Source organism: Ischnura elegans, chromosome 12, assembly GCF_921293095.1.
Source record: "Ischnura elegans chromosome 12, ioIscEleg1.1, whole genome shotgun sequence".
Classification (NCBI taxonomy): Eukaryota; Metazoa; Arthropoda; class Insecta; order Odonata; family Coenagrionidae; genus Ischnura; species Ischnura elegans.
Genome location: NC_060257.1, coordinates 78,778,066 through 78,800,501, shown reverse-complemented (window position 1 = coordinate 78,800,501; position 22,436 = coordinate 78,778,066). Strand labels below are relative to the sequence as shown.

The following is a 22,436-nucleotide window of genomic DNA, read 5'->3' as shown; positions in this document are numbered from 1 at the left end:
TCCTCGAAGCACTTGCCAAACTCGGCAAACTTAGCTCTGTCAGCGATTCCTTTTTCGTTTCATCTATGCTTGTTTAATGAGGGCCCTTTAAGGCTCGCTTCAGTTTTGGAAATGGAAAAACGTCACACGGAGCCGTGTATGGCAAATATAGTGGCTGGAACATCGCTACAGTATTTATTTGGGAAAAAATTCACGAACTAGCAATGAAGTGTGATGAACTCGATTGTTTCAGGCTTAACTTTGGGAAAATCAATTTTAAACAATTAAAAGGTGTGACTTTATCACACAATTTATTTAAGACGACCGGTTTCGTCGCAGAGGCGACGTCTTCAGGTACACAAATCGTTATTTTTATAGTTATTTTGTTGTTTATTTGGTTGCTATTACGCGTTGGTAGGGGAAGGTTGCGTTGCGTTGGAGTTGGAGCGTTACTCAACTTCAGGGGAATTTCCAAGAGGAGGGAATGGTTGACAAAAATATTCTCATTTACTAAAATTCCACTCCTGATGTGCTTTCTTATCTCCAACTCCTCCAAGCAGTCCATCCTTCTTCCCTTTTTCTCAAGGTGGAGAATTTCCAATGTGCAATATGAATGAATAAATATGTGCAATGAAGTGTAAGCCGAAAATCACCAAGCTATAAAAACACGTGTAACCGTAGCGGCTGCTTCTGAAAAAGTAAACAGTGAATGCAGCTGAAATTTTTTATCATACTTCAGGGTCGTGTACACCAAAATAATTTATAAAAACTGACCACTGGACTCTCCAAATACAGTAGAAATTTAAAAATTTAGATCCTATTATTTCCAGAACGCACCTTGTACGAGGTTTTGTAAGGTTAATGTTCTCCGGAGAGCTCTGAAAGTTCGTTCTTAATTGCTCAAGCAATTAGCCTAGCATATAACCTCTGAGTCTCCAGTGGCTCACAGTCTAATTTGTTTAAAACCTTTATAAAGCTCTCTAATCTCTCACGGCATATCTTGACGAATAGCTCAGCTTTCCTCTGTATTTTATTTAATTCTCGGATTAAGTCTGTCTTCATCGGATCTCATACTTTCGCTACGATTCGAGGTGCTGCCTGTCGAGTCCAAATTACAACCTCTCTCTCTCTTTTTCATCCGAGGACCTTCTATAGACATGCTTGACAAATTCCAGCTTCCTCTGGGCATTACTACAAATATTTCTTATTTGCGTTTCCCTCGTGAAGTTATTTAGAAGCAGATCCCAGCAACCCTCCGTTCTAAATTAACCCTCTCAAATATCAACCCCAAGCTATTTTTTTCAGCTGCGGCGTATTAGACCTTCCATAGACGAGTCGACTTGATTACTACTCGAGTTTTTTTTTTAATCTCAATTATCCCCGAAAACAGCACAATGTGGCCTTTTCATCGGGAGTTTAAACAATCAACAACAAACGATCTCACACACCCATGTCCTGGAAGGGGAAAACTATCCAGGCGGGACTCAAACCCGCGACCTTCGGTATGGTAGGTGAGGAATTATCTTAGCCGCCACTGAGGCCGAAAAAGTTGCGATTTAGTCCCAAAATTCACTTCATTGCAACTAGTTTAAATCTATGTACTATCTCAGTCCGCACACGAGTGATTGATTACACACATTTCGTCTAGTTAAAATTAGCAGTTGTACATATACAGTCTATAGCTGTAAAATACAGTTTTCGTGCGACAAATACAAGGTAGGTAGTTTCCCTTTCAATGGAGAGTTTGTTAAAAATTTTGTATCGATACGTCTATATCAGGGCCTTGGCACCTAAGGAGTGGCTTTTACAAGGAAATAGATAGATACAATATTAGATGTATACATAGTACAATAATGCATGGATAAATAGATATTTCACAAAGAATTAGTTTATCTCTTATATCGGGACATTGCTACGTAAATAACATTATATTGACAAATGATTCGTTTAAATTAGACTGGTAACCATGCCGAGAAAAGAGAATATTGGAAGCGTCGTGATACTTATTTGTTATCCTTTTCACGATGACATTCAAATCTTATATGTTAAGGTAGTGTTATTGGATTAGTATTCGGTCCTAGTGTCGTATGGTTCATGCATGTCGGCTAGATGTGCTCTCCGAAGCAAGTGAGTGCTAACTGCTTTCGCGGTGTCATGTTTATTATTAAAATTACTGTTGAAATCTCATGTAGACAGACCGTAGTTGTATTCAATTTTACTGTATATTTACATTAATAGTGAAAAACAGAGACAATCTGGTTCATATAATAATAATAATAATGTACAGTGCACACGGAAAATTAGTGTTAAAATGAAGCTTATGGTCGTATCCCCTCAATTGAGTGTTGCAGTTTTGTATTTGACGGTTGCTTCACTCAAGTTTTGAAAACATTAATGCCAATGAAACCTCCTAACTCCAGTGGTATTTTTATTTCGTAAAAACAGCCCAGGTTTTTTTATCACTGAGAGATTAATTCATAATTGTGGTATATGGCATCATTGTTCCTTGTGCAATAATTGTGAAAATCAGCGTTTATGGGAACTCTTTTATATTTGATTTGACAAACGACGTAATAATTAGTAAATTTGCACGTAGGAGTGGAAGCAATTTAAGACTTTCAAGTAAGAAAGAGCTTCTATAAGACATCGTGTGCAATGGAATGTGTGCGAGGGCTCTCTTCGAAGCGAGTTCGTGTGGTTCTGCTCTGCGGCGTCTAGAAGCGTCCGGAGGCGCCTCCGGCGTCCATCTTGTGTCATTGGCTTCCAGGATTATTGTTATTCCAGCGAGAGGGGTCGCCCATATCTCAAGGCTTTCCGGAGATAAGAATCCCCCCTCCCTCTCCTCCTCTGCGTTCTCCGAAGAGTGGACGTAGAAGGCATTCCCCGGCTGGAAAAACCCCGTGTCAGCCATTAGCGATAAAGCGAACGAAATAATGGTACCACCGAAAGAAACGCCGTCGGTATGCAAATGCGATGCGAAGATATACGGGCGCGAATACATTAGGCGGTGGTTGGGCTATTGATTTGGGTGCACTAGCCTCTGCCAAGGTCTCCGGAGGGCGGCCCGAAGGGCCGAAGACAAAGGACACGCGAACGCGCGTGCCCTTCGCGCACCGTGGCACGCTCTTTGCAGACCACTTGCTCTTCACGAGACGTCTGTGTGCGCATCAGTGAATGGCACTGTGTGATAGCCACAGGGTACCTACACATTTCCAGAGGACGCCTTGGATCCAGATCGTGCAGGATACAAATGGTATTCGTATTTTTCATGACATAAAAACACACTTTGTCCATTAATATGTAGAGGGTATGACGGAATCCAACTGGAATACATTGTGTAGACCCCACTTAGTTTCGTGGATGCATGATTCATGTTGCCATTTACGGGTCATTTTATTTTTTTTAATGTCTGCAGTGCGGAGATGAGCACTGAGTTTTCCATATATTTAAGTAAGTTAAATATTTGCTATAGACTAATCACTCGCAAGATATATCGTTGAAAAATTATGCATTTGATAGAATGTGTTATCGGGAATATAAATTTCGGTTAAATGCCCTAATTATAACTTATCTGCCCGGGAAATTTGGATGACTTTGCTGTCAGCAAAACGAGTGGCGATTCTTGTAAGCCTTAAAAGGCGCGGTGTTTGGCAGCACATTCATTAGCTGACTTGAGAATCCTCTATTGAGATATTCGTGGCAGAAAAATTCAACGCACGATGATCGGAAAGCTTGCAGCTGAGAAAGAAAAAGAGTTGACTACTTAGCGTGAACAGGATAGCCTGTAACAAAAAGGGAAGGGAAGAACGTGAGAGTCACAATTGAAAAAGGTGATAACTTTTATTTTTCCTAAAACTCGATCTCGAACGCCATAGGGATCCGTTTTTGTTTACATGCATGTAGTAGAATTTTCAGGGTGGGTATAGGACGATTTAAAAGTATTTCGAACCTAATAGTGATGGAATGCGGCCATTGCAGGGCTAGGAAGGAATTAGCTTGGGTTAGAAATATCGGTTGCCAATATTCCCTCTCAGAAAATAAACAGTCGAGGTTGTAAGAAAGGAAGGGACTAGGAGAGCAGATAACAAGATAAAAAGATTACAAGTGTTTTTTTAAGTTCAGGAATGAGAGAAAATCGAAAATCTGTAATATATCACATAGCATTGTAATTGCAGTGTTATTCAAAGGAAATTTAAGGGATTTGATGAAAGTTTAAGTTCACTTTAATCGTGTAATCCACACGCGGAATGGAATCCAATTCCATTAAAAAGATAGGCAGTTGACTACTTGATATTTACAGGGTAGTCTTTAGCTAAAGACCATGGGAAGAAATTAGAATAGATATTGTGAAACCCAATTTTAACTCAATATGAAACATCATAATTGAAGGAATTAATTTGAGGGGAACGTTAGAGGGTTAAGTTTATATCAATTGTGCAGCCCATGGTTGATATGCAATCCAATGCCAAAACGTAATTTTACTTGCATTTGTGTACCAGACGATTACTTGAAGCATGACTTTGAACAGCTATGGCTGCATTCAATTGAAGGTACATAAGGAACGTAAAATATGGAATAAATTAGTTGTAATATAACTGAAAATACTGCAGTTGTCCATTGCAGTTAACTCATAATCGATTAATAATTCAAATTTTAAGGTTAAAATATTATTTTCCTTTTGAGCATTGTAAATATAACACAGAGCATATAATATACAAGAGTATTTGCAAAAACGTTGATTATGTATTAAAGAATGCAATGCATTTCCCGAGATACATTCATCATTTTGGAAAAATAATAAATTCCCAAGAGACTTCATAGAAAATGGAATGGTTTGGGCTTCAACATTTCCGTATACAAAATATTACGTAAACAAAACTAAACAATAAATCACGCGGTAGTGATATATTTACTGCCACGTTGAAATTTATTTATTTAAGTAATTACTCACATAAAGCATTTATGTCAATTTACAGTGACACAGTGACAAACATGAAATATAAATGTAAACAATCAAAACAAAAATTTTATTGTAAATAAATATTGTAAACAAATTCATAAGCATGGTTTCAAAGTAGTTTGGAAACTCTTCAAGAGATGACGGTAGTTTACTTTGCCTTTATAACACGTGTTTCTTCCGAAATACGTCACCCGATATGCAAAGAAATATTTGGAGACCTCTTATGCTAGCCCAGTGGCGTAGCCAGGAATTTCGTTCGGGGGGCGTCCAAAACCAGGGGAGGGAATTTTTGAAAAACAGGTTACTAAGTTACGGATTTTAAACTAATTTTAACACTTTTCATAATCGAAAAAAAATCATTTTTTAAAGAAATATTTTTTGAATTCATGATTTTTCAATGATTTGTTGTCTTTTATGAAGGAAAATGATTGTATTTTTATATTTCGGGGGGGTCCAGACCCCCCGGTTCCCCCCCTGGCTACGCCACTAGGAGCCAGGGGGGGAATTGCCTGATTGAATGGAGTATTGCACGAAATATATTTGCCAATAATAAGCTCTCGCTCACTCCCATACTGGTGTCCTCACCGTGTTGTTTCCGTGCCACGAATGAGGGTGCCTTCATAGCTCTGCGTTGAGAAAAAAATGAAAGTCAAGAAGCGGCGTGTCCTATATATCGGCCCGGGAGCATGCCATTTAATGATTTCGAGTCAATTGCACATAAAATATATTTTTTGTGCATATTCGCGCAGATTTAATTTCTTAAACTATCCTCTTTAAAGATTTGGAGAGCATTGGAAGAAAATTTTGCTATGGAAGAAAGGAAGTCAATCTTGTGTTTAGTGATGGCAGTTGCCTATGCGTTATTTTGGCATAGAAGTTTTATTTCCTCACTAGGAATATACAAAAATAACATGTTAAATACACTCAGCGAACATGAGTTTCGTGAAAATATATGTGGAACATTTATTGATGATAACCGTTGTTCCAGCAGATTATCCCAGCCATGCTATTTAAAAAGCTTCAGCTGAGCAGATCTTGAGGGTACATTCAGATATTATTTATTGGTATTAAAAACACCATAGCCACCAGCAATGAGTTCCCACGCTGTAATTACGTTGTAATACCGATGAAGGGAATTCATTATGCTAATGCACGGTCCTCTGTGATTGGAATGTTATTTAAAGCTATCATTTATCTTATTTTAAGAATAAGTCCAAATATGGATGCTGAAAACTTCAAGATAATAGTGAATAAGGAAATTAATAGCATTCTTTACTCCCACTAGAGCCGCTCCTTCAATTTGCTTACTTTAGCTTCCCCGTTACAAACACCAATTCGAAATCCCCGCATATTGTCGCCTCCACGCAGAGAAAATCCAACACGAACAGATTTTTCTGCGACGACGCAGCGAGTTGGCGACCTGACGTCATCAATTCTCGAATATGGGATCTGATTGGCTGGCGATCCGGGGCGTCCACGCCAGGGCGAGCTGTGAAGGCACCCTGAAACAGCATGTGACTTAAGTCCGTCGACCCGGTGGTAAATTTAATTGGAAGGGCCCACGTAAAGCCGAATCAAATCCGACGGCTGGTACTTTTTATACGTTGACAGGAAACGTTTATAAATTATCCTGCCCATCAACTTAATAATATTGATATCACTGCTGTCAACTTTCTATTTTTATAAAGAAAATTCATCTTGTTTTTCTCCGAAATTCATGCTATTAAATCTCCGCACTAGAATCGATAAATCTTGAATAAATTTCCGACAGGTATGATTCTGCTTAAATTCTTGTGAATTGTTACCCAAATTTTAATTTGCGTCTTTAAATACAATTTCGACTGCCTTCTGCTCAGAATTCATCTGTGAATGGTAGAAATAAATAGAATTATCTTCGTAGTATTTTCACCATTATCTTCCAGCTAATCAGTAACTTGCTTTTCGTATTGATTTTTTGTCTATTTTTCTGTTAAACATTGAGTAAAAGAGAGACACGTTAGATGCATGAAAGTAGCCCTACGGTTGGCTAAAATAGCTGAAAATACTGTTAACTGAACAATATTAGGTTTGATCGAATGGTGATTTTATATTTTCCCCGTGAGTGGAATTTACGAATGTTTTCCAGATTCCTAATTGGCTTATGCTATGTGATGGCGTTGTATTTTCGAAAAACGGCTTTTTTCATCGTCAAAACGTGTTCTACCTGCTACGCCAGGATTCACACTCCGAATCAGATTTTAAATCCACCTAGTCTCCTGGCTGGCAGACAACATGTTTAACATTCGGAAAATGGAAATGTTTGTGAACTTCGAAAGTGTTTGGCCTGGGTAAAATATTTTCCGATTGAACTGGAAAAAATTTGGGATTTTTTTTCTCATGTATTTGCAGATGAAATTTGGTAATGACACCTCAAATTTAGTTTTTTTGGAAATCCTGAAGTTTTCTACTGTCGCAGGGTTCAAAGTAATCACTTCAGCCGGCCAAGCACGCGTGATAACTGGGGCCACGCTATTCACCCCCTGTTCACGAAACTGTCGAGATTGAAGCCGGCCTTCGTGTAAATTCTTGAGCCGTCTTTGCTTCACGCGCTAGACGACTTTGACGGAGGCTTGAAACCTTTCTATATTTACTTCGCTGTTTCTATGGCAGCTGAAGGGAACGCAATATCGTCCAGAGGATGTATATATTCGTTCTGCCGAATAAAATCAATAATGGAAGTAATCACTCAAACTGCGGGTTATCAGCAACTCATGAACTAAATGCACAAATACTTTCATGTTGAATATGCTGCCTCAGATATTTTTCTCAGGCATTTATTTACGTAAATTTTCATTTACTGTATCCACATTAGCATTGAAAACAGAAAGAAATTCGCGAGAAGTGATAAATGGAATATGCTAATGTCTAACCTTGAGACACGGTCCCTATAGAAGAGTCAAATGACCAAACGAAGCTGTAGAAACACGATTTTGGAGGAGGGTTATAAGCACAAGTTTGACCAAAAGAAATAATAATGAGCAAGTACTAAATGAAGTCCACGTATAAATAGACCTAATGGAAAAAATAACTACGTATCTCCTTTGAATTGTTTATGCTAATTTAAATTCAAAATTAGATAGTGTTTGAAAATGTTTAATTATTTACAACAGCGTACTCAACGCATTGTTCGAGTTTATTTTTATTTGTATTTTCCATACTTTTTTCAGCCCCTGATTACGTTTGGATGCTCTAGGTTTTTCTATTTCTGCTTAAAATGAGATTTTAAAAATGAAATAGTAGGGAAAACGGCTAATTTTAGGGTGCACGGAGTTCGTTCTTGATTTTTGCATCAGTGTTCTCGAATAAATACATAAAAATAAATCAACAATGGCATCAAATATTTATTACAGTAGTATACGAGAGAGGCCGTTCATGTGGAAAGAAAGGAAATGTGAATCAAGCAATGGTCCAATATTTTGACAACTTTTCGATGACCGTGTGACGCCACCGTAAGAGGCACTTCTTTTCCTCCATCGCCTGATTGATTGATTGATTTGTCCTCGTCAAACTTTTCCATAATTTTTTTTCAGATTTTGGTAACATTTGGTTGCTCTAGATTTTTGTCCTTTCGCTGTAAATGGTTTTTGAATTTGACAAATTTGGAAAAGCGAATATATTTAGGGTGCACGGAGTTCAGTTTTTGAGTGTTGCTTCAGTATCCACGAATCAATAGTGCATAGAAATATATCAATAATATCATCAAAAATTTTATTTATAATATTATGCTTAATTTTTTTTATTTATTTTTATATTATAAACTTATTATTACTTGATATTGTGACGGAACGCTCCCGTGAGCCATGCACCGTCGAACTGAGATTATTATCCGAGTTCTTAATTTTTCGTAGGTTCTGGGGCTCGCGGTCAAGATGGGAACTCGCGGCATTAAACACAATGGCACAGCAAAGGGATGAATGACCTCGTACACAGCGAATGACTGTCATACAAAAATTTATTAGAGAAAAATAAACGAACACTTCTGTCCTTAAACGCTAATGAGGGATGGAATAGTGATGCTGAATTGGGCGAGACATCAATGATACACTTGCAGAAATAAAAATGAAGCAAATATGCCATACACAAAAAGAAAGAGAAATCTTATATCTAATAAATGAGGGATGAGATGATTGTTGGGGTAAATGAACAAAAATGGACAAAAATAACACTGTATACTCTCAGAGATTGCTATGACACGGGCACTCGAAATCTTGCTGCACTTCAAAGGCAATTATGAGTAATGTTCGTCGTTCTACTATCAAATGTTACATGCTCCACGTTCTGTTCAATCAAAAATGAGTCTGACGTCAACCAGAAGGGATGACGAGAACGGGAGAATCGTGATACAATTAAAAAATGGTCTTCAGACCGAGAAAGAGAGACGTGAGTTTGTGTCAGAAGCCACATGAGTATTAGGATGACACACGTGCACACTGGGGGACTTTCTTCGTACAGGGCGCGTGGGCTGGCTGGAGCGGGGGAGGGATCGGGATTATTTCCCCGTCCCGGGAGAGGGTTTAGAGTACTTAAGTGTCAAAGACGGCGGGTCCGAATCCTGGCCGCCGGGTCACGATGCGTCGATCGCGGGGAACCACCTCCCGCAAATCCTTGGACGATGTCGTGATGTCCTGACGAAAAAGCAAGGACACTTTTCTCGTGTCTCGCTGTACTCCACGCTTCTCTCTCCGCACGCCCTTCCCCTGGTCGCGTTGCCCGACCTCCGAAATTGCCGTAGCCCTCGTCTGTCGCAGCCCCGTCTTGTCGCCCCACCTTGGCACTGTCACAGCTGACCTCCGTCTTCTCTAGCGGAACGACTGCCGCTTTCTCAGGAATCCAACCAACCCCACATCCCACAATACCGGGCCTTATATACCCTTTACAAAACAAGAGACATGCTAAATTCTAGCAGACAACATAGGAAAAAGAAAAGAAGGTCGCTCATCACTCGCTGTTGCCGCGCGCCAATATGAATCGGGGAGAAGAGATGGACGCAGAATGCGCCGTGACGAGGCTTTTCGTCACATCGCCCCCCTGCATGGATGCATCTCTTTCCTAAGGGGTGAATGAAAAAGATGTGTCCAAACGAAAGAGATGAATCCATGCATATCGCGGAAAGAATAAGCCAGATGAACGAGCAACAAACTAAAACTAAACTTGAGATTCTAAATAGACCCGAGAGCAAATGAAAAAACTTATGAAACAACCCAAGCTGGGTATCAGACACCTTAGGTGTCCTTAACAAGACTAAATCCCTGACATGGAAATTTGAATGGGTCTTGTTTTGATTACGCTTTCTTTTGAGCCCAGCCTTTTTTAACTGGCGGGTGGCAAACAAAATTAAATTTTCCCTCCCGATTTCCGAATCTTCAGTAAAAATCATTTTTGATTTCATCGTTTCCGGAACGGTAATCATCGAGAGACAATTTTCCACTTCTTTTAAAAACGCTATCGGGTGATCGGCGTCTCGAGCGGAGAACACGGGCTTCGTCAATGACTCACTTGATAACGTCGCCGTTGCTACTGGCGTGCCGCTATCCTTCAATGCCTCAAATTCCGCTTCGAGCGATTTTACCCTGCGTTCGTCTATTTCGACGGCATTTTCCTCGTGCTTTTTAAGATTTGCAATGTCATTATAAGAGCGTTCTAGAGCGTCTGTGCGCACCTCTAGGTTTTCAACTTGTGAATCAACCACCCTTAGACATTCATCGCGATCATTTTTCGCGATCTCATTCACCTTTTCTAGGCAATGAGTTTCACCATTGTTTAGTTTATCTTTAATTACGGACTTTTCCTGCCGTAGAATATCATGACAACTCCTAACTTCCTGTCGTAGATTATGATTAATTTCCCGACACAATGCTTCATTATTTGTACTCATCTCAGAGCGCATGCTCTGTATGGCTTCATAATTAGCGTTAAGCTGAGCGCTCAGGCTCTCGTTACGAGCGTTAATCTGAGCGCTTATACTCTCGTGACGAGCGTTAATTTGAGCGCTTATCTTTTGTATCATCAATAAGATTGTTTTATTAGACACATAATCATCATTAGAATCGTGACTCGATTCGGTTCGGCTGGCTTCGCCCCCCTCGTCACCTTCACGCTGTGTTTTACGTTGCCCATTCATGCCAGAACCCGGCGTATCTAACAGCATTCCCCGGAATGTGTCAGTTAAATCATCGGTTTCTGAATTCACGCTCTTGTCATCGGAGTCGTCTACTTCGTTTGCGACCTCCCGATACACGGTAAACGCGGGTGCCTTATCGTCGGACGTATCCATAATTGAATCCCCTTAAACAGCAGGAATAAAACAAAGGGATACCCTAACGACCCGTAGACCACCATTCATCGGCCACAAACACCAAAAAAAAAAAAGAAAAGAAAACCGACAACGCAATGGTACAAGAAAAACACACAATCGGATTCAAACTTGAGAATGGATTGCCAATGGCGTGACACTACAACTAACAAAAGGTCGACTAACCTGAACCCAATTACATAATAATCACGAGTTGGCTCGTGGTCACGCGCATTCATATGGGTGAAATGCACTAATAGCTGACGCGAGCGCCGAATGATCAAAATGTGCCAATACAGTGGCATCGAAAACGAACATCAAAATTTAAATGCAAATCCCCTCGTGATCGCGCCCCGCGTTGTTGGGCGCCAGATGTGACGGAACGCGCCCAACACGCCGTGTGATCAAAACGTGCCAACCTCGTGGCATCAAAAACGAACATTAAAATTAAATGGCAAGTTCTCCCCTGATCGAGCCCCGCGTTGTCGGGCGCCAGATGTGACGGTACGCGCCCGACACGCCGTTTGATCAAAACGTGCCAACCTCGTGGCATCAAAAACGAACATTAAAATTAAATGCGAGTCCCCTCGTGGTCGGGCCCCGCGTTGTTGGTCGCCAGATGTGACGGTACGCGCCCAACACGCCGTTTGATCAAAACGTGCCAACCTCGTGGCATCAAAAACGAACATTAAAATTAAATGGCAAGTTCTCCCCTGATCGAGCCCCGCGTTGTCGGGCGCCAGATGTGACGGAACGCTCCCGTGAGCCATGCACCGTCGAACTGAGATTATTATCCGAGTTCTTAATTTTTCGTAGGTTCTGGGGCTCGCGGTCAAGATGGGAACTCGCGGCATTAAACACAATGGCACAGCAAAGGGATGAATGACCTCGTACACAGCGAATGACTGTCATACAAAAATTTATTAGAGAAAAATAAACGAACACTTCTGTCCTTAAACGCTAATGAGGGATGGAATAGTGATGCTGAATTGGGCGAGACATCAATGATACACTTGCAGAAATAAAAATGAAGCAAATATGCCATACACAAAAAGAAAGAGAAATCTTATATCTAATAAATGAGGGATGAGATGATTGTTGGGGTAAATGAACAAAAATGGACAAAAATAACACTGTATACTCTCAGAGATTGCTATGACACGGGCACTCGAAATCTTGCTGCACTTCAAAGGCAATTATGAGTAATGTTCGTCGTTCTACTATCAAATGTTACATGCTCCACGTTCTGTTCAATCAAAAATGAGTCTGACGTCAACCAGAAGGGATGACGAGAACGGGAGAATCGTGATACAATTAAAAAATGGTCTTCAGACCGAGAAAGAGAGACGTGAGTTTGTGTCAGAAGCCACATGAGTATTAGGATGACACACGTGCACACTGGGGGACTTTCTTCGTACAGGGCGCGTGGGCTGGCTGGAGCGGGGGAGGGATCGGGATTATTTCCCCGTCCCGGGAGAGGGTTTAGAGTACTTAAGTGTCAAAGACGGCGGGTCCGAATCCTGGCCGCCGGGTCACGATGCGTCGATCGCGGGGAACCACCTCCCGCAAATCCTTGGACGATGTCGTGATGTCCTGACGAAAAAGCAAGGACACTTTTCTCGTGTCTCGCTGTACTCCACGCTTCTCTCTCCGCACGCCCTTCCCCTGGTCGCGTTGCCCGACCTCCGAAATTGCCGTAGCCCTCGTCTGTCGCAGCCCCGTCTTGTCGCCCCACCTTGGCACTGTCACAGCTGACCTCCGTCTTCTCTAGCGGAACGACTGCCGCTTTCTCAGGAATCCAACCAACCCCACATCCCACAATACCGGGCCTTATATACCCTTTACAAAACAAGAGACATGCTAAATTCTAGCAGACAACATAGGAAAAAGAAAAGAAGGTCGCTCATCACTCGCTGTTGCCGCGCGCCAATATGAATCGGGGAGAAGAGATGGACGCAGAATGCGCCGTGACGAGGCTTTTCGTCACAATATTAACTTATTTTTACCATTATTACTTGATATATTACGATAGTATCGTGGTAACTGAGTAAAATACAAATGCTTAAAGTATAGTGGCTGATATTGTTCGAGGGGACAGTAGTATACTATAAAGGCCGTTCATACGGCAACAAAGGAGTCGTGGATCAAGCATTGGTCCAATATTTTGACTTCCCGTTGATGACCGTAAGGGGCCACCTTAAAAAGACACTTCTCTCCCTCTCTCCATCGGCTGATTGATTGATTTGTGCTCGTGGTCTCTCTCCCTCTCTCGCTTTCCGCTTTCGTGTCCAATTGCTCCGACGCCCTCTTCTTGCGCCTCGAGAGCGGCAGATTGCGTGTTGGGTGAGAGGCATTTGCTCTGCCCTCTCAATCCCTTCTGAGCATTCATTTGTTTGGTCGAAGTTGGGAGTCTCGGTGCACCATGCCCTCCATTAGGATTTTCCAGAGAAACACCAAAGTTCAAATGATTAAGGGGAATATTTATTTTCTATGTGACGCATTAAAATATATTCCGAAATAATTTTCAGCCCCACTATCATTATAAATTCTGTTAATATTATTGTACTAAATAAAGTCAATTACGGCTTCCTTGAGATGACAACCTTTTTTCTGAAAATGAAGGAAAGTAGTTTCATTTTTATTTAAAATTATATTTTTAAATAATATCTTTTCTAACCCTTCATGATGAACTGGCGCAGTCCTAAGACTCATGTGCAGAATTTTTTAAATATTACTCGTGATTTTAATCCATTAAGGCTTCATATTATTCAATTTATAGTGCAATTACGACTATGAGGTGAAAATACGAAGAATTTTCCACGGCACATAGAAGCTTTATAGAAGTCAACGGAACATAAAGTCAACAGTTTAGCCTTATTTATTCACAAAATATAGGCATTCATAAATTACTGTTTTCCTTGCAATTACCCTCGACCAAAACAGCCATTTTTGTTTTTTTTTTAATGGCTGTAACGTATTGACTAACCTTAGAGTTATTGAAGTGGAAAATTCGTTCGTCACTCTTAAAAACTTTATACATTTTTTTAAGTTTTCAAGGTTGTAGCGCTTGTTAAAAGTACTTTTCATTGGAGCTTAAGTTATTTTGAATGGAAAAACCCTAATGACAAAAGTAGCAAAAAATCTAGTTTTTCACTGCTAAGCTTTCCGACGCTTTGATTAGAGTATTGTGACTGCATTCTAATGCGAGACAATTTTCATTCTTTTTTTTCTCTCTCTTTTTTATCTCATACTTTCAGTTTTCTTTACCTATTGCGATATTTTTTCACAAATTTTAAGTGATATCGTGTTTAGTATTTTTAATCTAATTGTTGAAAATCACCGGCGAATACTTTTTGGGGTGGTGTGTAGGATGTCCTTCGGTGCAAACACTTTCACTCGACCTAGCAAAAATTTACAGCGCTACGTAATGGGCGAATTTAAGAGCGGAAAATTTCATTCTCTTACAGCCGTTTATCTTAATTAAAAGATGAACCCGATGGGATCACGCCTTCGACTTTTGCTGCCAACTTTGCGACTGTTCGCATGATTTCAATGAATTTTTATCTCTTCAGCCATTTGTAGCATTGTGTTATGGAGGGGCTTTTTGCCCTTTACGGAGTTGGACGGCAGTTAAGGGTCGGCTAGATGCTTTGAGCTTCATTACCAGTCGTAATGTCCAATACGGCTTTGAAATACACTGCTCGGTACACAGTGGCGCCGACTCCATGGGCCATGAGGGGGCCCGAGCCCCCTCAAAAATACGTTATGGGTGTGAGGAAAAAATGTGTCAGGCTTGTTGATTTTCCCCGGAGTGTCCAGATATCGAGATTAGGGCTATCAGGTTTCTAATGTTGACTTCTAAAATGGTTAAAAAACTTAAAACTCACCACTCATAAAATTTCCCGGGGCAGGATCCCCGGTTTGGGCCCCCCAATATTTTTTGTAAGTCAGGATCCCTGTAGGTACACTTTCGTGATATGTTCGTCACTATGTTTACCATGTGCTGACTTTCCCCCTCCGTTTCCTAACCCCTCTCACGCTTTTCACCTCCCCATTCTGCGCATCTGGTGGGCGAAAGATTTTGTGAGTTCTGTGATAGGTAAAACTTCAAGGTAATAATGATTTCCTATCATGGGTCGACACATAGTTCAGGGTATTTGATCGGAGATTTTTGGTATCAACACGACGTGATTTTCGTTATTTTCATTCCGTATCGCTCTCCTCGGTCTGTCCTTTAAATGTCCTCCAAATGATATCTACTCCTCTCCTCCTAATTCCCTTTCCACAATTGATTTTCTGTCCTTTCCTCGTTATGGCTACTGCTCCTGCTGCTCGCGTCCTTAAAATCTACCGTGGCCGTTTTACGAGATTTTTGAAATAGTGCTTTTTTCGCCCATTCAGTGTTAAAAATTATACTTATACTTGAGAAACTAGTACGGCATGCACGTTACGCCTGATTTTTTACGCATTTGCTGAATGTACGAGGATAAAACCTGTTTGGACATTTGTTCGCGTTATATAGCATTACTCGCAGGATATGACGTTTTTGAGAACGCTATTGTCAAATTGTCATGGTGCCGTTTGAAGAACGGATTAGTCTCCTTTTACCAATCGTATTCTGCCTTCTTTCCCCACGGTTTACTCACTTAAAACTTACGTCATAATATTTTAATATTCAGTTAGTATATATTAGACCTTTGTCAACATTTACGATAAAATTTTGTCGAAGGTGTGTTTACAAAATTAAGCATTTTCGAAGGGGGTAGAGAAATCCTGGGGTAAAATTTTTAAATTATATACACACTGCTAGATGCATGGAAATGTCGACAACAATTGCTCATAAATTTTAGAGGTAGAAGTTGAAGTTTGGATCGCGTAATGCGCGTAACGACAGTAGATGTAAACACGACCGGTCGCGAGTGATGCGTCGTCTTAAATATTCTGGTGAAATTACACTGAATACGTGGATTTTAATGCAGTCGAGAACTATAGGAAGTAGATGTGAGTTTTAAGGTGACTACATATTTGAAAGGCTTGCCATCTGAGTTTTCCGATGGCATTCTGATCCATTGTGATTCGTTTGTGTAAAACGGCAGCCAGTCTGTTATTGATATCCGTCATTCGACGCGTATTCATGAGAATGTATGCACTGTTGGACAGCTCACTAAATCAACAACACAGCGGTCACAGTACTTCAACGTGAGTACTTCATACCGCTGCACGACCTTAAATTCCAATTTAAAAAATTACAGCTGATTCGGGTTTTGCGCATGCGCCCGACGACGAGGACATTCCCGAACCGCGAGACTTTTCCCCTCCCCCACGCCCCGCGGGGACGCTGATTGGCTGTTTCCGTGGGAACTCGTGAAGAATACTAATAAGACAAATAAATGTTAATTGAAAGTTTTATGTTGCGAAGTAGTGCCAACTTTTTCTACTTCAGCCCTAGCGGAAGTGCTTGGAGTTGTACAGGGTATGATTAAGGAACTGGAGTCTATTTATTTATTTGATTAGTTGAGCACATACAGCATTTCTGCCAATTTACATTGAAAAGATAGCATGATAAAAACGGATATAAGTAATACGTTAAACTTTTAAACAACAGCAAAGTATAAGAGACAAGATTACAAAAATACAAATAACAAAATTCAACGAAAATGGGTGAAATACTCGATCTTTACTTACGATCCCTGATTTTTGGTAAGAACAACATGCAGGTTACAATGGAATAACATTTTTTTACTGAAGCGCATTTTAAGTGATTAATGAATAATACAAAAAATAAAACACATTCATTCTAATGCAGCGTCAAATTCGCTTAAATTTCATTTAGAATTCAAACCCCCATTATAACACTTCATAATTTCGGTTGCATTCGACCCATATAAGTTACTCGTGGATTCTTCGACAATCATCATTGTTACGTCATTACTACGTACGTTATTTCCATCACAGCTATCCTATCTACTGCACTATCGTCGAGGTCGTCATGTATTTTGTATGCTACATATTTTGGAAAAACGCCGTAATATTTTCTAATAACCTTCATCATCAACGACTTATAATTGAGGACCGATTTGTAAAATATTCTGAGCTACTGTGTTCTTTTCTACTTATCCCGAGTATACTGGGGTCCCGTATCCAAGGGATTCCGGAACCCTGAGATCCGGATTCGAATCCCGGTTAAGCCAAATGGTTTTTGATGATGATGAGAGGAGGAGGAACGACGAAGTGCTTGACATGGTTGGTGAGGAGAGGCAGCTACCATCTCTCTTGTGTACCCAACATTCTATCCTCCAACACAACTTTCAACGTCTAAATCCCGCTCAGCAATCGCTCCGTCAAAGTTTTCTGTCTCCTCCGTATCTCATCTAGAAGCTGCCTCTCCTAACCGACCAAAAATGCTGCTTATCATTCTTAAACCTATACTCTAATCTCCAGAGACTCTAATCAGCAGTAATTAGATAGTCTAATACGCTGTATTCCGCTACACTTTATGGTTCACTGACCGGTTCTTACCGGCTCTACTGTAGTAATTAGATCATCTAATACATTCTAATACGCGCCATTGATTCAATGAACGGTTTAAACCGGCTCCACTGTGAAAATTAGATCATCTACGTTGTGATTAGCGCCATTGGTTAACTGACGGTTTTTGCCGGATCTACTGTAGTAATTAGATCACCTAATCTGTTTTATTTCACGCCATTGGTTCACTGATCGGGTCTTACCGGATCTACTGTAGTAATTAGATCCCCTAATCTGTTTTATTGCGCGCCATTGGTTCACTGACCGGGTCTTACCGGCTCTACTGTAGTAATTAGATCATCTAGATACCTGTCCACAAGTCCAGTTGTCCACCTGCTGCAAGAACATTTTACATATCAAAGGTTAAAACAAATTATTATTCCAATACGCCAATACGAAGGATTTGTGTAGTATATAACAAAAGTTTCAACGATCTAGACTTGTATCAAAAGAAAGACTGCTTTGTAAAAGATGTTAAGAATATGCTTCGCGACTGTGATAGTATTTAGTTAACATTTTTCAGCATTTGTTATCATGATTTTTACTATTTTTGTGGCTGTGACCAATTTATTTTCAATTTTTTTTTATAGTTTTTTTTATATTCTTGGATTGTTCACCCTATAATTATGTATATGCTTGGCGAACATAAAACATGATAAACAAGTAAATAAATCTAATTCGTCGTACTTCGGGCCAATTTATGACTGACTGACCATATCCCGTTTCTCTGTTTGCTTCCTTCCAGCACGGGACGGCGGGGACGACGTCGAGCCAGACGAGCGTCGGGGGCGGTTCGGGCACGGGCGGCTCGGCAGCGGCGGCGGCGGCGGGTGGAGGCGTCGCAGGCGGGGGCCGTCCATCGGGGGCGGCGGGGTCTTCGTGTTCGTCTTCGTCGGCGGCGGCTGCGGTGGCCGGAGGTTCGTCCTCTTCTGCTCACCACTCGGGCAAGTTCAGGCACGGCCTCCTCCAGCTCATGATACACACCATCGACCCCCTCCATGACGGTAAGTCCACCTCGGAGGCGGGCCCGCTTATCAACTGCACCCACCACACCCACTACTTACTTACTAACTACAGTTACATATGTTACGAGTACATCTATTTAGTACCTAATCATTGATCAATCAATAGCATGTAACGGGCAGTCCGAGATGCACATAGACTTTTGGCGGCGTTCACCCTCACCACATCATGCTCGCACTTACAGCGCCCTCTTCAATCATCATCTCGTTACTTCACGCCATTTCCATCGGCTGCGATCGGAGCCCTTGCTATATACCTAGCCCGCGAATATTACAGCAGAGGATACTCCAGTGCGCCACCGAATTTTTTGTCTGAAATATGATTTTGTTCTTTCCCGGCGCATGATAATGGTGATATCTCGGGTTTTCCACCGGATGAGTTTCTTTTAGGCCTCCGTTCAAGCTTCGTTCTCGGGACGTGACAGCCGCGTCTGCCACCGTCCTCAGCTACCGAAACGTCGGCCAACAAGCAACTCACCCGATGGAAAACCCGAGAATATTTCACTAGTTTTGTTGTCATTTGTGGCGCTTTTCAATGGGTTTACATAAGTCGCCACTCGCGTCGCTGACGGCAGAGATATCCGAATTTAAAGGGGAAATGATCTATAATAAACTATACAGGGTTTTCATTAAATGATGGTGCGTGTTCAGTAATTTATGTGAAGATTTCAGATCTCATACTTCGTGATAACTTTCTTGTGGGGTACATCAAAAACATTTATTATAGACAAAAATTTCGCGATCTAAACCACTGTATGAAAGGGATTAATGAAGAAATGACAATGATTAACGAAGTAATGTTAACTAATGTTTTGGTAGAAGTGATTATCTTGTGGACATTTGTGGAGCAACTGTGGGCGCACATATTGAAATTTATTAATTATGTAAAAAAAACTGTTTGAGAGGACAAATTCGAAATGGGAAACATAGTCTGCAAACAATTCTGTTTTCATTTAAACATTATTCAAAACCGCTCCATTCTTTCATGAAAACCTTGCATATTATATTTCCTCTGAAATGAGGTCGCGTTTTGCTCTCCTTGCCATGTTGCCACGTCACCACCGTCAAAAATCCTGCGGTCAGTTTCATCACCCACGTCTCCTCGATTCTCCAAATTAATCGAAATTTAAAGTAAACATTATGTATCCTATCTATTTTATTACTTTTCAATACTATCTCTCACGAGTGTAAATACTCAATTGCAATTATTATTAATATTAGGATCCCTCTGCTCTCATCGCCGCTCCACGGACATTTTTAGAAACAAAACACTCCCAAATTGGCAACAATATCAAGCCTTTAAGGGAACGGCCTGGGAACCTTCTCTCTGCAGCCCCTATGCCACGTATACTGCAATTGTGGATCATCAAGTCGGCCGTTAAGTGTGTTGCCACTCACCGCGCATTTAATTGGGTTTACTAAAGTCTCCACTAGTGTCGCTGACGGCAGAGCGATCAGTATTTCACGTTGAAAGAAGGCACAGTGGAACCTGGATAATTTGAACTTCTTTAATCCGAAATGTTCTGTAATGGGAATATTTCTCTCGGTCCCCAGCATTTTGTATTCAAACAATGTTTTAAAAAAATCGTGGATGATTCGCATTTTTGGTGAGTCAAATTAAGGTAAAAATTATGATCTGCGACTCAAAATAATTGTGAATCCATCGGAAATAAGATATACTAACGCTGTTGTCAAAAGGTTTGTGTTAGACAAAATGTAAATCAGCTGGAAGCCAATCAGTGGAAGCAAGATCTAGAGGAGGTGATCTAGGACAGAGACCCCAAAAACATTTTCAGTGGTGACGAATCTGGCCTTTTCTTAATGCACACCAGGCAAAATTCAGGCATTTTAAGACAAAAATTGCCACGGAGGAAAACTAAGCAAAGAAATTGTTACGCTTTTTGTTGAAGCAAATATGGACGGTTCCGAAAAGCTGACTTTGTTGATGATAGGGAAATCGGCTAATCCCCGTTTTTTTTTAAAACGTAAAGGTGAAACCGGTGGAGTATGTAAACAGTTCAAGCACTTGGATGACAAGAACTTCTTTCATTCTAATTTTTGGATGATTGGGAGTGTTTAACTAGTCCCTTGATGTTCGAATTATCCAAGTTCCACTGTATAATGAGAGCTGTAAACCGAAATTCATTTTCCTGCTGGAATGATCAATCGACTTCATAACTTTTCAATTCATCGCGAGTATATATCCTCTGTTGCAGATATTGAGAATAAACGGATCTTTCTGTACTCATTGACGCGCTGCGGGCATCTGTGAAACCGATTTAAATGTGCTCAAATTGGCATCAAGAATCCAGCTTCTACGAGACAGACTGGGGCATCCTCTTTGAAGTCCCATTGCTATAGCCCTTTTCAAAATATGTACTTGCGACGTTGCCATGCTGCGGGAACTTGACAACCAATGGGAGGGACCGTGGGTCTCAGTGGGTCGTGCGGTCCTCATACGAAATACATCCAAGAGCGAGCATCGAAGTGTCTTGCATTGGGCCATGATTGAAGGGGCAACTATTCATTTCTCTTGATGATTCTGGTGGATCTGATAGACAGAATACGACGATAACGTTAGTAGTCATAGTACCGTCAGCAACGGAGTTTATTTCGCCTGTGTAAAATATCTCCAATAACTTAAATATTTTTTTGAATATGAATTCTTGGTCATTTATTTTAAACATATTTGGCGACGGTTCATTGTAATGTTTATACTTACATTAATTTTGATTAATTAGGTTTATATATATTATACTTAAAACATCCATAAAACATAAAAAATATACGATTTAAATATTCAAACGTAAGTAATATTGTAACAAAGCAACTAAGAAACAAACTAAACAACTGCATAAAAGGTCTAACACATCAGATTTCTTAACTTGTTTTTAAATTTTAAATCAATTTGTTTAAATGCTTCATTGGATATTTTTTGCACTGTAAAATTGATTTTTAATACTAGACCAATTTTGATTTGCAATGCATCTCATATTTTCATATAATAAGCTTTGAAAATAAATTTCCGAAACGACGGCAAATGTGTATTTATAAATGACCTGATGCCATATTTTAATATAAAAGAGAGGTCAAGAAGGAAAGAAATAAGATAACTTTTATTCTCACAAAGGAGGAAAAGTATCAGAATTTTATTAAATTCTTTTTGCTATCATAGTATTTACTTTGATCTATCTCATTTCTATATGAAAATAGATGTCATGGTTTCAATGTTGGCCGCGGCTTGTGGTTGCGCATTGCAGCCATCATGTGCGCTCTTGTATATATTTCCTCTCAAGTGAGGGCGCGTTTAGCTCTATTTGCCGCGTTTCCACGTCTCCATTATCAACAGTCAACAATCCTGTGGTCGGATTAAATCACGAAGTCTCCACTCGTTTCTCCAAACTTTACACGTGCGTTTTATTCTTCATTTGTGAATTCTTCATAACTTCTTTCGTGTACCTCTACTGATGTGTATTATTGCTCTTCTTCTCTTTCACTTCTCATTTCCTTCATCATGCCAGCATCCCTCATGATTTAGAGTCATAATTTGTCTTATCTTCTCCTTTAGATTTTTAGAAGAATTCTATCCTACGTCATCCTTCGAAAGACTTACTTA

The 22,436-nt window shown here is 40.4% G+C and overlaps 1 protein-coding gene across 3 annotated transcripts in view; it reads left to right on the top strand.

Moving 5' to 3' along the window:
* Positions 1 to 22,436, top strand: part of LOC124169758 (sodium/potassium/calcium exchanger Nckx30C-like) — a 262,408-nt gene that overhangs the window by 148,419 nt on the left and 91,553 nt on the right. For 2 of the 3 annotated variants that reach the window (XM_046548465.1, XM_046548464.1), the window contains one exon: positions 18,544 to 18,802. In XM_046548465.1, the coding sequence (XP_046404421.1) occupies positions 18,544 to 18,802 (259 nt within the window). The remainder of the gene's footprint in view (positions 1 to 18,543; positions 18,803 to 22,436) is intronic. The other variant, XM_046548466.1, reaches the window with a different exon arrangement.